This window comes from Schistocerca nitens, chromosome 1 (genome assembly GCF_023898315.1).
Source record: "Schistocerca nitens isolate TAMUIC-IGC-003100 chromosome 1, iqSchNite1.1, whole genome shotgun sequence".
Taxonomy (NCBI): Eukaryota; Metazoa; Arthropoda; class Insecta; order Orthoptera; family Acrididae; genus Schistocerca; species Schistocerca nitens.
In genome coordinates this window covers 560557137-560574290 of record NC_064614.1, presented here as the reverse complement: position 1 = coordinate 560574290, position 17154 = coordinate 560557137, and the positions used below count along the sequence as shown (strand labels likewise).

Sequence of the window (17154 nt, the reverse complement as noted above, 5' to 3'; positions counted from 1 at the left end):
CTTGGTGGTCAATATTTTGCAAAATGAATCATTCATTTTTGTTATATGTGTGTTTCTTTGCTATTACAAAGTAAACGCGAGCTGTGTAGTATTTTTAGTCCTTGGTTTACAACTCCAGGCAAATGCTGGGATGGCTCCTTTGAAAGGGCACGGCCGACTTCCTTCCCTTTCCTTCCCTAATCCGATGAGACCGATGACCTCGCTGTCTGGTCTCCTCCCCAAAACAACCCAACCCCTTGGTTTACACATGTGCTGTTATCTGCTGAAAGGACTGTAATCTCTCTCATGGAAGCACTGTTTTTAATTGTGGTGCACAGGATAGGAATGTGACATTTGGGCACTGTAGCCAGTGAGTTAGCGTAGCACTTGGAAGTTCTGAGGCGTGTCCTATTCACAATCCTTCCCACACCTTCTGCATTAGTGTTTCACTGCTTGCCAAACTTGTGCAACATCCTGGTCACATGCGAAAGCAGCCATGCCTTACATCATCTTTGCTGCAGTTTCTGCACCGCATTTTGTATGGACATGACTACCAACCACCACAAAACTATGACGAAAAACAGAGTTGACTAGCCAATGGTGGAACATGCAGCTGAGCACAGTGTGCTCAAATTCAGGGGCTCTTTCACAATCAATGTCATCTGGATGACCCCCCCCCCCCCCTCCCCATGCCCCCTAGCATGAGCTTTTCTGAACTCCACAGATGGGAATTGTCTTTGCAAGACAGTCTTCATTCCTTTAATCCTCCAGGCTTCAGTATGTGCTAACTCAATGCACCCACACTCTCTACCCAACATTCTTCACTTCCTGTTTCATGTCGTCTCCTCCCAGTCCACATCCTTTTCTTTGTGTACCACACAAACTTGCAGACTCCTGTACCTGTGTGTGGCATTACTATCCCGTGTGTCACATTGCTATCCTGTGAACCTGCTGCCTTTTCTTGCTGCATTGCTATTTTCAACCTTTGAGCCTTTGAGCAGTCTGAACTCCTTCCTCAAACCCCTTCCTGCTTCCCACCTATTTCCTTCTTCTGTACCCCAGTCTGCCTGCTGAATTGCAGTCCTGGCATTGAATGTTGGGCTGGCACAATTTAACTGTGCAGGTGTGTGTGTGTGTGTGTGTGTGTGTGTGTGTGTGTGTGTGTGTGTGTGTGTGTGTGTGTCTTCAGTTAACTTACCTTTAGCTGTAAACTTTGATGGCTTGTTTTGTGTTCCTTCCACATATACTATAAACTAAACAAATGTAGTGTTCCAGCATTTTGTACAATACCTGTATATAATGTCAATGTGCTGACTGACTGACTGACTCATCATCACGCAGCCCAAACCGCTAATTACAGAAACTTGCTTTGTTTAAGAAGGAATTGTTTGAAATTCCAGTCCTAAGGGGGTGAAATAGGGAATGAAAGGCTTTTTGAAAATATGTCACTATTAAGGGAATTTTGAAACTAGAAATAAAAAAAACTGGTATCTGGTTTCTCTGTCAGAAAATAAAAAATAGGTGTTTCAGCATTTTTGGAAATTCAGCCACTAAAGGGATAAAATAGGTTTTTGAAAAATAAGTAATTAATAAAGAAGTATTAAAGATTTTTAAGGCTGCATCTATGACAATTGGTATAGCTCTTCACTGTCTGTAATACCACACTTGGTGTGATGACATGAAGATGTGTGTCATTGGGCCATACTTGTTTGAGGGAACTGGTGGACAAACTGATGTTGACTGCAGAACATATCTATCAATGCTTAAAAATTTCTTGCACCCTAACCTGGAAGACAATACCTAAAATGCAACTGAATGTGGTTCTAGCAACATGGGGTAAGTGTTCACACAGCTAACTTTGTGAATAATTCTTTGAGGATTAAATTCCGTAGTCACCTGATTTCTCAAGATGGCAACATTGATTGGCCCACATATTCCCCACATCTCGACCATGCATGTACTCAGGTATCAGAAGTTTGATTGTTAACAAAGCCAGATAAGTGAAAATGAGCTTCATGGCTCATCATAAGAACCAAGTCATCAGTCATCACTTCAGGAATTTGTTCTGAAAACATTGCATGGTTTCCTCCTACAGCCTTTAGTGGCTGAACCGTCACATTTTCTTAAGGAGTGATTATCACATTTCTAATATAGGTAGACCATTTCATGGAATCCTGTGATGGTAATCTTTAGCCAGAAACCATGGTACCAATAAAGCATTATGCAACTGGCGCTGCTGCTGCTGTCTAATTATTTTAAATTACTATATTTATATAGAAAGTCCTTGGATGTCATGGTAATCACAGAGAAAACAGTTATTATTTTTCTTAATTTAATGAGTATGTTTGAGGTAGTTCTGTGTTTTGTTATAACTAAAATTTTTCCACAGTAAATAAAAAAAATAATGACACCTATTTTTAATCCAGGTGTATTGTAGTTTTTGTGTGCATGTGAGAATAGCTACACACAGTATGTGAAATGCACAAAAGGTGAGAATTAATTAGACACCAACATTCATTACAAACTGGTTGCTTTGCTAGAGACAGTCACTTTTACAAACGGGGAAGAAAATTCGGCTTACTTAGCAAAATCTTGGAGTGGGAAAATGGAAATTAGCAAAAATCTGTTAAAAAGTGATAACTTCCTGTGTCTGATCACCCATGAGGTATATCAGTGTTATCTATATCCCCATAAATGTCATTTCTCTTTTCTTTTTCAGGAATGCACTTAATATTGTGAAGGATGATTTAATTGTGAAGGTGGATGAGCTTACGAGGTCAGTAAATGTTTGTCTTTTTTCTGCTTGTAATATTGGATATTGTGATATGAGAATGCAAGAATAATAAATTTACCTCTCGGCCATAAAGTGCTAAATTTGTTTCCCAAGTAATGAGTGAGTGTGATAAGTGAGATATACATTTTAAATATGTAAATAGATTATGGAACTTGTCAAGATCCACAAGGGCTTGCCATCACAGCTTTTTAGGAGGTGGAATCTTATTGTGAAGTTGCCAAAATACAGAAAAGTGTGTACTGAACAAATTTTTGAAATGTGTGTCCTCCAGAGCTGTGATAGGATCTAAGTACTCTTGTATAATAGATATTCATGAATCAGTTGATGAACAATTTCATCATATTACTTTTTTATAAATTCCTTGTTAGTGTTATACTACAAATTTTACAAAATTTTAGTGACATCAGTAATCATGGCATGAGATATTTTACACTAGCTATCAACCCATTTAGAGCTCAACAAGCCAACATACTGGGTTATGCAGTCTTGTATAACATAAACAATAGTACAAAATACCCTTTCACTTCCTCCTACTCGACTGATGTTGAATTTGACACATGGGTTTTTATGACAAACTAATATGAGACTAATGATCTACAATTAATGATTTTAATAACTCAAATATGAAGTGCCTCCATTAATCCCTGAAGGAGAGTTGTGTCCCTACAAGTATCTGGTTATTCAGTGCATTGTTTGCTCCCAACTTCTTTTTTTCCTTCTGTCAGTTATCTAACTGGTTTTATGCAGCCAATAACAGACTCCTCTCCTGTGTCAGCCTCTTTAGCTCAGAGTAAAACTTGCAGCCAACATCCTCAAGTATTTGTTGGATATATTTGTCTCTGTCTTCCCTTACAGTGTTGATCCTCTACAGCTCTCTCAAGTGTCATGGAACAATGTCCTATCATCCTTCCCCTTCTTCTTGTCTGTGTTGCACATATTCCAATCATCGCTAATTTTGTGGAGAACCTTCTCATTTCTTTATCAGTCTACCTAATTTTCAGTGTCCTCTTGTAGCACCACTTCTCAAATGATTTGATTCTCTTCTTTCCTAGTTTTCTCACCGTCTGTGATTGACTGCAATACACTGCTGTGCTCTCAGAAATTTCTTCCTCAAATTGTGGTTGATGCTAGGTAGTAGTAGATTTCTTTTAGCCAGGAATACCCTCTTAGCCTTTGCTAGTCTGTTCTTTATGTCCTTGCTTTGTCAATTGAGAGTTACTTTGCTCCTACAGTAGCAGAATGCCTTCACTTAGCTTACTTTGTGGTCCCCAGTTTTTATGTCAAGTTTGCCACTAATCTCATTTTTGCTACTCCTCATTACTTTCATCTTTCTTTGATTCATGCTTAATCCATCTTCTGTTCTCATTAGATTGTTCATTCTGTTCAACAGGTCATGGAATTATTCCATTTTGCTGACCATGGCAATGTCATCAGTAAATCTTGTCATTGATATTGTTTCAGCCTAAATTTTAATCCCACTCGTGAACCATTCTTTTGTTTCCTTCACTGCATCTTCAATATGTAGGTTGAACAGCGATGAAAGAATGCATGAGCACTTCCTTTGTGGACTTCCAGTTTTAGTGTTCCCTCCTGTTTCATGTACGTACAGTATATTACTCGTCTTTCTCCATAGCTTACATCTATTTTCCTGTGAATTTCATACATTTTGCACCATCTTACATTGTCAAATGCTTTTTCTAGGTTGGCATATCCATTGACAATCCGATGCATGTGTCTCGATTTTACCAGAGTCTTGCTTTCAGTGAACTGCAGCATCAGAATTGCGTCTTTGGTGCTTTTACCTTTCCTAAAGCCAAACTGATTGTCATGTAACAGATCCTCAATTTTCTTATCCATTCTTCCATAAATTATTCTTGTTCCCATATATGAACCATAATTCACACGTCAACCATCAATTTTGGTGTGCTACCTTTCTGCTTAATGCACTTCCTATTATATCAGATCAATACTTTGTTCAAGTGAAGATTTTTTTCTGTAGTAAGTAATATAAAGCTGTTGTGGCACCTGTATTGAATCAGTGCTTATTCAGTGTCACCTATCCATGTTTCAACACTACTGCTGTTACTTTCTTCCATGACTGAGTCAGCTGTTGTCCAGGAAGCTTTATATTCCAGTTTTTCAGTTAACTGTGAGATGATGTGATTGATGTAATTAAGTAATCGGATAGATAAAAAAATGTTCTCAGCAGAACACACATAAAAGTTTATAATTAGGCAAGCTTTTGGAGCCAGTGGCTCTTTTTCAGAAGATTTGAAGGGGAAGGAAGAGGGGTGAAGGAAAAGGACTGTAGAGGTCTAGGAAAAAAAGTAAATTTTCCTTACTCCTCTTCCTTCCTCTTCAACCCTTCTGCTTGTAGAAGGGCACTCTGAAAGCATGCCTAATTATAAACTTTTGTGTGTGTTTTCTGCCGCCACTTGATGAGTAGATTTTTTTTATCTGTCCAGTTACCTTATTTTGTCCAAAATTGATTGTTTTGATTGATATAATTACAATTTCAAAGCTTTATGAAGTGTTCAGTATATTTCCTAAAGTGTTAAGGTAGGACTTTTGATCTGCCATAGTCTGACGACTTATTCAACTTGTTTCGAAATACGATGTGTAGAGGAAAAATGTCACACCAACCATATTTATTTCAGTATGTGTTTGTAACCATTTTGACATTTTCCAGCTTACCTAATTTGTTTTAAAAGCAAAATAAGAGTATCAATTCTGTTTAAATGCTGTTCAGACAGAATGTGATCAGTAGAATGAAGATCTTTGTGCACTATCATATCATTAAACATGCACAATGAGGCAGTAAAACTATAAAGATATGTGATATCTGAATTCAGTTCTATGTTTATGTCTAATTTTTTCTAAGACAGTACACAACAATCAATTTCTCCAAATTTTCTTCACCTGGGCAAACCATTTATCAGGTAGCATTTTTGTGCACAGAAAATGACCTTTCTATGTCAAAAGTAGTGACAGGTGCATACCTAAGTGAAGAAGTTTGGATAAAGTCAAATCAAGTCGAAAATGTTTTACATTTTCATCACAAAATATTTTTTGCGATCTTCATGAACTCAAAATTAGAATTTGATCTGATACCTGTTCATCATAAAAGCTGCAACACCCACTTCTCCATTTTAAGTTTTTTCAACTACTTTAGTAATTCTCAGAGATTCCACCATATACCTGTGGATTTCCAATTCATTATTGCCACAGGAAAATGCGCGTATTTTGATTTAACGTAAATCGGATCTTGATTCAAATCTGTCTTCTTGAATGCCACTTTAGCATCTTTAATGCAAGCTGCATTAATGGCTTTGAAAGTGTCTATGGCCCAAACCCAGAAAAAAGGAGAAAAAGTTAGAGGCCTTAACAAGGCTTTCCAATAGAATGAAGCAAAAAGATGACATGTTCAATAAACTGGCGGGAATTCATGGTCTCTTACCAACTTAACTTCTACATCTACTTGAGTACTCTACCATTTGCAATAAAGTGCCTGGCAGAGGGTTCAATGAACCACTTTCAAGCTGTCTGTCTACCGTTCCACTCTCGAATGGCTCATGGGGAAAAACGAGCACTTAAATTTTTCTGTGCAAGCCCTGATTTCTCTTATTTTATCGTGATGATCATTTCTCACTATGTAGGTGGATGCCAACATTGTTTTCGCTATCGGAGGAGTAAACTGGTGATTGAAATTTCATGAGAAGACGCTGTCGCAACGAAAAAGGCCTTTGTTTTAATGACTGCCACTCCAATTCACGTATCATGTCTGTGACACTATCTCCCCTATTTAGCGATAGTACAAAACGAGCCGCCCTCCTTTGAACTTTTTCGATGTTATTCGTCAGTCCACCTGATGCGGATCCCACACTACACAGCAATACTCCAGAATAGGGTGGACAAGTGTGGTGTAAGCAGTCTCTTTAGTAGACGTGTTGCACCTTCTAAGTGTTCTGCTGATGAATTGCAGTCTTTGGTTTGCTCTCCTCACAACATTATCTATGTGATTGTACCAATTTAGGTTATTTGTGATTGTAATCCCTAAGTATTTAGTTGAATTTACAGCCCTTATCAAATTTATCACAGTAAAAGATGGCAGCATTTATCCAGGTTCGCCATTTCATTAAAATTTGTTAAGGTGACAAAGCTAAATCCAGCAGTATATCTCTAAATGTGGCAGTATGGAGAGCTGCTTTTAAGAATACCTTCAACACTTTATTTCTTCATTGATTGTCCTCGTTGTCGACGTACTGGCTGAAAAAATAGGGGGTGGAAGTGCAGTACTGCCTACTGTAAATGATGTAGCCGACAGGTACACATTGCATTTCATAGTTGTTTACTTTCGCTTTCAACAACCCCCCACACACACATTTAATATCGCCAGTGCACTGTTGTTTAACTTTCGATAAGCGTCATTCGTAGTTTTCAGGCAAACCTCCACATACTGCTACAATAGTTTACTATTAAACATCTAAGATCAGTAAAAAACCTAACCACATAGTTCACATTTCTTGAAGAATAAAAAGGTACGTATGGAAACAGACACTGTCATTGTTTCAACATGTGGCCTAATTGAGTAACACTTATGTATCAGTTAATTTGAAGCATAGTTGTTGTTTCTCGTCTGAAACTCAGCCATGGACTGACTGCCTCAGGACCACAAATCGGGCTCTTATGTATCCTCACAATAATAGGTGCTGAAACTACACATTGTTCAAAGTTAAATTTATAGAAATTACAATGAAAACGTAACTCATTAAATTTACGGAATACATCGAAAAATTGTTTCTTTTTAACAGTTTCTTCTACTACGAGGGTTAAGCCAAATTATTTGTTTAAATGATGAAATTAACAGATATTGTTACACAAACAATACTTTTGACAAAGCTGTTAATTACTTTGGAATTAATTAAGGGCTGACTTTGCTCATGTGTTTTCGAATACAGCCAAATAAATACTTAAAGATTGCTATTGTTTAGTCTCCCAAATGTTTATAGTTAGTGCAGAATTTATATTTGTTTATATGTCAACAATAGAATCTAAGTTGCATAACAATTACTGATTTCACCCAACAAAAGATGCTAACTAGGAATAGTGAAAATAAATTATAAAACCAATTGCATACATAAAACCTAAGCACAAAATTAGATCTGGTGTTATATTCTTTAAAACTAAAGGCCAACTTTTTTATTTTATGAAAATGCAGATTATATTCATGCACATTAATGATAATTAGTTAAAATTGAATCTTAAGGAGGCAGATGGCAAAACAAGAGTGGAAGTAAAATTATTCCAGCTTGCTTCGTCATAATATGACATAATGCTGTCAGAATTATCAAACCTGTATTTTTTGTGTGTGTATTTACCATGTTTGTTAAAGATATCAGTATATTTACTTTATCATTATTATGGAAGGGATAGTTGCTACTCACCATATAGGGGAGATGCTGAGTGGCAGATAGGCACAACAAAAAGACTGTCAAACAAGTAAGCTTTCAGCCATAAAGGCCTTCATTGGAATTGGATGCCCCCCCCCCCCCCCCACACACACACACAAACACACACACACACAAAAATGCAAATACAACTTATACACACATGACCATAGTCTCTGGCTGCCGAGGCCAGACTCTAGCCCCGGTCGTGTGTGTGTGTGTGTGTGTGTGTGTGTGTGTGTGTGTGTGTGTGTGTGTGTGTGTTTTGCCTAGTTCCAATGAAGGTCTTTTTGGCCGAAAGCTTACTTGTTTGATGGTCTTTTTATTGTCCCTATATGCCACTCAGCGTTCTCTGCAATATGGTGAATAGAACTATCCTTTTCATAATATCGTCATTATTCCATCCTGAATTTTCCTTTGCATGTTCATATTGTCATAGATAGAAGTACTGTTTGAACTACATGATGTAGTGCATGGGCCAAACATGCAGTGTGCTTTAGGTTAGGATAAAATATTTTAATTGCTTTCTTGGCCTTCATTGTGTATGGGGCAGCATCGTTTAACAATAGGACCCTTTGTTTAAATTTAATGTTTTTGGTACAGGGTATATTGACTTCTGCCAATGTTTATCGAGCCGCTGTGGGGCAGTTGAGCTCACTGTGAAGCTTATGGACTGTAGTAAAATTTGCAAAATTGCTCATGTCTGCACTTTTGGTGTAATTCATACGAAAAAACATCAATAAAACATGCAGATTATTGCAGTGTATGCCCTGAGGCCAAAAAATATAATGTGCATTATGAATTTCTAAATTCATTCAGTTGTGCCGATTAAATCTTCAAAATATGCGTGTACTTCACAAATGCCCAAAACATGCGAACATGCATGTAACATGTGTTTGCATAGAAAAGTCGGACTCTAGCAATAAATTTCTCTAGCAGATTACCATTTTTCTCAGTTTTATAAAATTTTGTTTTGTCTTAATTGAAGTTTTTTTTGAAGGCTGTTTAAACACTTCAACAGCGGTCACTTACTTGTAACAGCCCTGGATAAGTAATACCCTATGATTCTACAATCATCATTTAGTCTTTGTTTCCTCCCCTTGTTAATGGGTTTGTTCTTCACATTTTATTCAAAATTTTAGAAATCCTTCCCTCGTCTTCTAGTTCGCATTATATTTTTCCTGGTCTGGGTATCTTTTCATGTCATCAGTTCTGTTGTTAATATTCTCATTTCTACTTCGTTCACTCTTTATGAATTATATTGTTCGTAGGTTACTGATATTTTATATTGTTCGTAGGTTACTGATGTTTGCCTGTGTCTCATAGAAATGTTCCCTGACAGTTAACTCCAGTAATGTAATCATAGCATCATCATCAGTTCCTGGCACTCTTGGTAAAATAGAGGACATTCTACACAGGATATCCATTTGTTTTTGTGCATAACCAAGTGCCTTACCCCCATTTTTCAAGCCTACAGCCGTTACGTTATTTTTAATCATGTACTTTTGTCTTCATGACTCATTTAAGTTCTGAGAGAACAGTTGGTTGTAACAGTGTCTAATTTGTCAAAATAACACCTTCACTCACGTTATAACACTGATCTTACCAACCAAGAGTTCCATTTCATCACTTGGCTTTTGACAATACCCTTTTTAATTTCTCTAGTTTCTCTTTTCTGCTCTATTGTTTAGTTTCCATCTAATTTTTATCCACAGAGACCTGTCCCTTTCATCCTACAATCTGACTGCCTTGATGCTTATAATGCTTGCTTCTGATATCTGTGTGTGGTTTAACCCTCAATTGGAATCTGCTGGTTATGGAAGTGCAATCTGTGCATTTTATGCTGTGTGTTTGGCTGGGTTCTAATGCGAACATTGTTGTGAGGGGTACATCTTTCACATATGTATAATTTTTGATTTCATTTTAAATTTAATACTGATGTTTAGTATCTTAAGTTTATCCTGAATGTGTATGTTCTGCATGCAACAGTTATCACTGCTGTAAAATTTCAGACCTTCTATTTAATTGGTATGCATGGAAGTTTCTGCATTTTGAAATTAATGATGTGTGTGCTGCCATTCTGGCCATTGTTAACATTATACTGTATCTCTACATGATAGTCTTGGATCATACAAAGACTATTCTTCCCCGACAATCACCAACCCTGTCCATTCCTGCCTCAGCCTCTTACACTTCCAGAAATAATGTTTTTAATAATGAAAATCAGTCCAGATCATAATAAATTATTTATTTTTAATTCTGGTGACTGGTTTCGGTCTATGCGACCATCTTCAGAGCATATACCCCCAATGATGTGAAGAGCCCATTCAGAGTGTTGATGTGTAGCACCTACTGGTGCCTGTCATACACCACAGTTTGTGATAGGTACCAGGAATTCCAGAAGACATGTACCAAGCTCCACTGGTAAAGGATATCATGACGACAGAAGCAATCGTCAAGTAGTGGCAGTGCATCGCAACAGAAAATAGGTAGATGAAGGAGGTGTGGTTGATTTCCGAATGTGGTTTCTGTGGCAGTTGTGGAAGACCACCATGACCTCACTTTTCTTACACACCAAATTACAAGAGAAGAGAGACAGCATTTTATGCCAACCAGAACTTTCAGACTAAGTACACAAGAGGTAGCCACCATGTACGTTGACCCCATATGTCAAGACGCAACAGAGAATGTTGAAAGAGAGGGATATTCATCTTCGGCACCAATTTGTTCATCACTCGAATGTGTTATAAAGAATGCACTTAGCCAAATCGGACTTAGGTGACCACCATCAAATGACAACCCAACCTTGGACCAATGCAGGTGCAGCCAACTCCTCTGCCAAGTAAAATGTCCCACAGAACAAGTAGACATTTGGAGGATGGAGGACAACACATTGGTCTGTTTTCACTGTGGATGTCCTGGATGTGCACTACTGCAGTGAAAGAAGTTGAGTATTTGACAGCTGTGGTGTTGTTCTCGTATGGGACAACTATGGTGTTATTCTCGTATGGGACTTCTTGCAGGCATCAAAGATTGCTCTGGGTGGTTTGTTTGCTGTTGAAGACACTGTAATCCCGCCATCTCTGAGACAAGGCCCAGTCATAACTCTAGATGCTCAGTTAAACTATGATGCTTTTGTTGATTGGGGGAAGCAAATTGGGTTCACAAAACAAATATTCATGGCAGCGATGGTCATAAGCATTATAGGCGATCAAGGAGAATCTTGTATCGCTAATTGTCACAAGCAGCCTAAACTCGTCCCTAAGGTACGTGCATAGGGACAGCATTCTGTGATCGCTGAAGTATCGTGCTCTGCTTACTACTACAGGCAACACCGTGAGAAAGCTGCAATCGAACTGCCAGTGGGATCGGGCCTGACCGAGGAACATCATTGGCGAGTGATAACTGTTACGCGCCAATTTTCAGAAGCTTTAAAGTCCAGAGTGGAGGAAAGTCAGACCCAGCAACTTGTGGTAAACCACTGTATCGATACTGGGGATCATACATCCATTAGCCAGCGCTATTATAAAGTGCCACTGGCTAATGACAGCTAATTGGGTAGGAAGTGGGAAGGATGCTGCAAGATGTCATTGAACCCTCAGCATTCTGGGCATCTTCTGTGGTCCTCTGAAGAAGAAGAAGAAGAAGAAGAAGAAGAAGAAGAAGAAGAAGGATGACAAGGATGACACATGACATTTCTGTGTTGACTGTTGATGACTTAAGAAAATCATGAAGAAAGATGTCTGTCTATTGCTGCACATTGATGACATCCTAGACCAGGCTGTTCAGAGTCAGCACCATGGGGCACGGGCGTCTGCAGATGCTTATGGGCTCGGCCAATGAGGAAACACTAGGTGATAGGCTGCCCACAAGGATCTATTTCAATATGCATGCACACTGCTGTGTTAAGTTCCTGTCACTTAGTTGCTTCTTCCCAACTTGGCGAAAATGGCAATGGGTTGGTTTAGAACTCACTCATTACTATGTCCACTGCTGAGTTTCAGACGAGAAACCTCTGTTGGCTAGAACAACAACAGTGCTTCAGATTAACTGTGAAATAAGTGTTACACAATCAGGCCATGTGTTAAAATGATGACAATATCTAGTGATGAGTGAGTTCTAGAAACAACCCATTGCCATTTTCGCCAAGTTGGAAAGAACAGTTTTTGTTAGTTGAGAAAGATGGGTTGTGTCAGTGCCTTGTGTGTCATAATAAAGTTCTGAATATGATGAAGTAGTATAATACACAGCATCACTACATGTCTCTTCATACAAAGCATTACAATGAGATGGACAGTTATGCAAGAAAGCAACTCATTGTCACACTGAAGGGTAAAGTTAAGCAATGCGTAAATATGACACAAAATAAATAAATAAATAAATAAATTTAAAAAATGAATTCATAGTTCTTCTACGAGCTCTGTATGTGTATTGATTTCATTTATTCCGTACTTTTTATGTAACTATTGTAGATTGCTGATGTTGACAAATATTCAACTGATGCAGCACTTCGAGCAAGCTACAAAGTTGCACACATCATTGCAACAATTGGAGCACCATTCTCAATGGGTCCCTTGGTTAAATCATGCCTGCTTGCCATCGTCAAGTGCCCAGCTCCACCACATATTACGAAATTCGAAGGAGTTTGCCTCTCCAAGCAAATGGTATCTCATCAGATCTACAATATGGCACCAATCTGGAAAATAAAGCAGAAGTGCCAGACTTTTATAGCTATTTCATTAGCCCTTGAAAACAACAGATGTCACAGATGTTGCTCAGCTCACAATATTTATATATTTATGAGGGGCATTAATTTGGAACTACAGGTTTTCGAGGAGCTGCTAGAAGTGATACCAATGGTGTACACAACCACAGCAACATATTTGAGGTTATCTGTGAGTCTGTAAAAAAACGTGCTTGCCATGGGACACGCTGTGTTCTGTGGCAGCAGATGGTGCACCACAAATGGTTGGGAGCCAGCAAGGTTTCATGACTCGTTTGAAGGGAAAGGGAAAAAATCTAGACAGAATTTCAGAAAGAAATATCAAGCACACACTGTTTTTTGAACCAGGAAGCCCTTTGTGCCGAAAGTGTGAAATGCGCTGACGTCATGAAGGTTATGGTGAAGTGTGTAAATTTTGTAAGGTGACATGGTGTCAACCACAGCCATTTAAATGACATGGAAGCTTCCTGATATTTCTTTTCAGTGCAAAGTACAGTGGATTAGCAGAGGCAGAGCTCTTGATGTAGTTTTCAAAGTTTGGGAAGAAATTGCATTGTTCATGGAAATGAAAGGAGAGAGGCAACCATCACTCAGTGCCAAGTCATGGGAAGTGAACCTGGCCTTGATAACTGACATTACAAGACATTTAAACAGCTTAAATATGTCACTTCTAGGAAAGGATCTAGTAATTGTTGATATGTGCAAAATTGTTGATATGTGCAATAAAATTAATGCGTTCATGGACAAACATCATCTTTTTGAAAGGCAACTTTGTAGTGGGAACTTAAATTTTTTGTGTTTTTCATATCTTTGATTGACTGAAGAAATAGGTTTTGGTAATTATCAACAAGTTATTGTACAATTTCGTCAAAGTTTTGAGGCGAAGTTTCAGAACATGTGATGCCTACAAAATGAGTTAAAACTATTTATCACTACATTTCCAGTTGTACCAGATACTGTTCCTTCAGAAATGCAACTAGAACTGATAGATTTGCAAAACAGCACACTGCTCAAGGACAAATATTGCAGCACCACAAATTTGTTGAGACAATATTGCAATCTTCTTGCAGAATAAGTTGCCAGATTAGATAGGAAGGCAGCTGACTTCATATCTATGTTTGGCTCAACACATGGTTTTGAACAGTTGCTTTCTGTAATGAAGAGAGTAAAATTTGCAGAAAAGTCCCAGTTGCATGACCCAACACTTACGAGTATTCTGCGTCTTGTGGCAAATTGAGGTCAGACACCCAGTATTTCATTAATCGTGAATAAATGGAAATGTATGTCTCAAACTAAATAAAATGTTTATAACAACAAAAATAATCAATTATTGATAATATAATGTAACTGGACATATAAAAAAATCTACTCACCAAGCCACTTGCTTGCTGAGTAGATTTTTCTATCTGTCCATTTAAAGAAAATGTTTGCACATTTGGCTTATATTAACATTTTTTGTTAATTATAATGAGTCACCTGCATTGCCTTGTACATGGTCTCCTGCCTAGTCAGTGCTTTCAGTGCTTTGTGCACAGTGCTGCATGTAAGCTGCTTGCCCAGCCCTGTCCACCTGTGACACTGCGCGCACATGCGCATGCTGTTTACTCACTACTGCCCGCGGGTTCACGGCTGCTTGCGGCTGAGCTTTTGAGCTGGAACAGCCTGTCTTAGACGGTTCGAAAGGAGCAAAATATGTGTCAGCGATATACGTGGAGACAGGCTATGAGTTTATCGAGAATGAGGCGGCTGACCAGGAAAAAACTGCCTTTGTAATTCCTGATGGCCTCTAGGGGATCGAAGTTATGCAGTTTGGACTATGTGATGCTCCAGACACCTTCAAATGTGTGATGGACATCCAATTTCAGCAGCTTTAATGGATGAAGTGTCTTTGCTATCTGTGTCATTTTATCACTTAAGAAATTTGAAGAATGTCTAATCTGCCTGACAACTGTGTTCAAGTTTTTTCAGACTTTGGGTCACTGCCTGGACCTCAAAAAGTGCCTCATCGTCACCCAAGAAATAAAAATGGTGACGTAGTCCATCTCGATCCTGAGAAAATAAAAGCAGTCACAGATTTTTCAACTCCTTGGCACAGTTGTGATGTGAGTTTTCTCTGAATGTGCTCTACTAACAGCAGTTTATAAAGAACTTCTGTACTCAGGCACATCCTTTGCAAGAACTGCTACATGGAGATGCCAAATTTTCCCGGAGTGGAGCACAGGAAAAGTACTTTTTTTGGCCTTTAGGGAGTGTTAACATCATCTCCAGTTCTAACATTGTATGACGAGAATGCTGAGACAGTAAAATTCTTACCGATGCTAGCAGTTTTCCAATAGAGGCAGTTTTAGTACAAATTCAGGAAGATAAAAAGGTGACAGCTTATGCTACCAGAAAGTCCGAACTGAACTATTATACAGCTGGGAAAGAATGCCTTGCTGTTGCTTGTAGCATCAAGAAGTTACAACAATATTTATTTGGCAAACTCTCTGGTCAACTGGTGAGATGGCACTGAAGCTTCAAGATTATGATGTCACAGTGGTATACAAAAATGGACCTGAACGCAAAAACGCCGACTGCTTTTCAGGTAATTATTTGTTGAAACATGGATGAAATCTCAAGACACTACAGATTTCACACCACTCTCTTGCTCCAGGGCCACCAGCCTGAACCAACGGTGGATACACTGTTCTTGTTTCAACCAGATGATATTCTGGATCAGATGACTGTATGAAACATCTCATAACTAGGACCAATGAAGGAAGGCAACTGATTTGCATCCAGAACCCAGAGGCCCAGGAGAAAGACTGAGAGCCCTATACTGAAAAGCACCCCACCCCCCCTTCCCCAAGTGAGACACAGCCCAGGTGATTTGGTATGGATTTGTATGCCTGTGTGGAATGTGGGACAATCAGAAAAGTTACTAAAGCATCACTTTGTCTTGTATCATATCATTCATTGCTTGTCAGATGTCACGTATGAAAATGGGGATTATGGCCTGTCATCAAGAAGACAAAAGTACAGTGACATCATCCACGTCCTCATGGAGCCATACTGCAGTCCAGAAGCGCAAATTGATGGTGGGAGGATCAAAGAAACTGAAGACCCCTTCGATGCTCATGAAATTCCCTTCGATGCTCATTATAATAAGAGGAGACCTCAGAAAGATCTAGATCGAGGGGGCTGTTGTTAGCTTTAATGAAATTTTCTGAAACAGCGGGTTGCTATTTCTCCAGGAGAGCATGCAATACCTTCACAGGAGAGGGAGCAGTGCTAGGAGGTATAGTGCATGCAGTGTAGTGTAGTGGTTAACTTCGCTGGCTGGTGTACTGTGAGTTGCCGTTTCAAACCTGGCGACCAGCAGTTATTTGTTACTTGTATTTTGTCATTCCTGGGAGGTCCTCGAAATATGTTTGTAATGTTTCATTATTCTAGAATATTCTACGTGTGTATAAATGCCAGCATTCTGGAGTGTGTGCTATTTTTATAAATAGCAGGACTCTCCACACAGGAGCTCAGATCTGTTCTGGCTGTACACTGGTGTTTTGTAGTAAATGTGCTTTCAGTTCTAAGTGTCCTTTTTCATTGATGACCCTGCATTTTCATTTGGACTTGAATGTGGTTATGACGTGATTGTGTCGGACAAAGTTTGTGTACAGACACTACATACATAAAGTGATTATTTATCAGCATAATCAGCATGATGGTGATTAAGACAGTTGTGTTAATGGTGTACCTGCTCTCCCTTCCGCAAGTGTCTGTCACCTTTCTGTCAAACTTTATCATCATGGTGCCGTGTAGTTTCTCATTTTGTCTTATTCAAATGAGAAATGGGGAACAGTGAGGAAGTGGCTTGACGTAGGAAGTGGACTTGATGTGACAAAAAAATTAGCACAGCTTTATGACAAAAGCTACAGTCGCTGTGGTGATAGTACTGAAGGGGGGAAAAACAGTAAAAGTTAATATCATCTGAACATATGCCGGTCTGAGTTGAAGAAGTGGGTGGATGAAGCTTCATATTTTAAACGCTCATTAATGTGAGTGAATGAATAAAGAGTCATTTATCGTAATTTTCTTGTCTAGATGTTGCGAGTTGCCAGGGTGGAGAAGAGTTTGTACCTCTTTAATTCAGATGAATTTTGCATGAGAACGAGACATGCACTCGACCCCCTCCTTATCTAACACGTAATTAATTATACGCACAACGGAAATGG

At 38.7% G+C, this 17154-nt stretch overlaps 1 protein-coding gene across 10 annotated transcripts in view; it reads left to right on the top strand.

Moving 5' to 3' along the window:
* The window catches only part of LOC126254530 (C-Jun-amino-terminal kinase-interacting protein 4), a 263338-nt gene that overhangs the window by 45945 nt on the left and 200239 nt on the right, over window positions 1-17154 (top strand). For all 10 annotated transcript variants that reach the window (XM_049955327.1, XM_049955319.1, XM_049955323.1 and 7 more), the window contains one exon: window positions 2699-2755. In XM_049955327.1, coding sequence (XP_049811284.1) covers window positions 2699-2755 — 57 coding nt within the window. The remainder of the gene's footprint in view (window positions 1-2698; window positions 2756-17154) is intronic.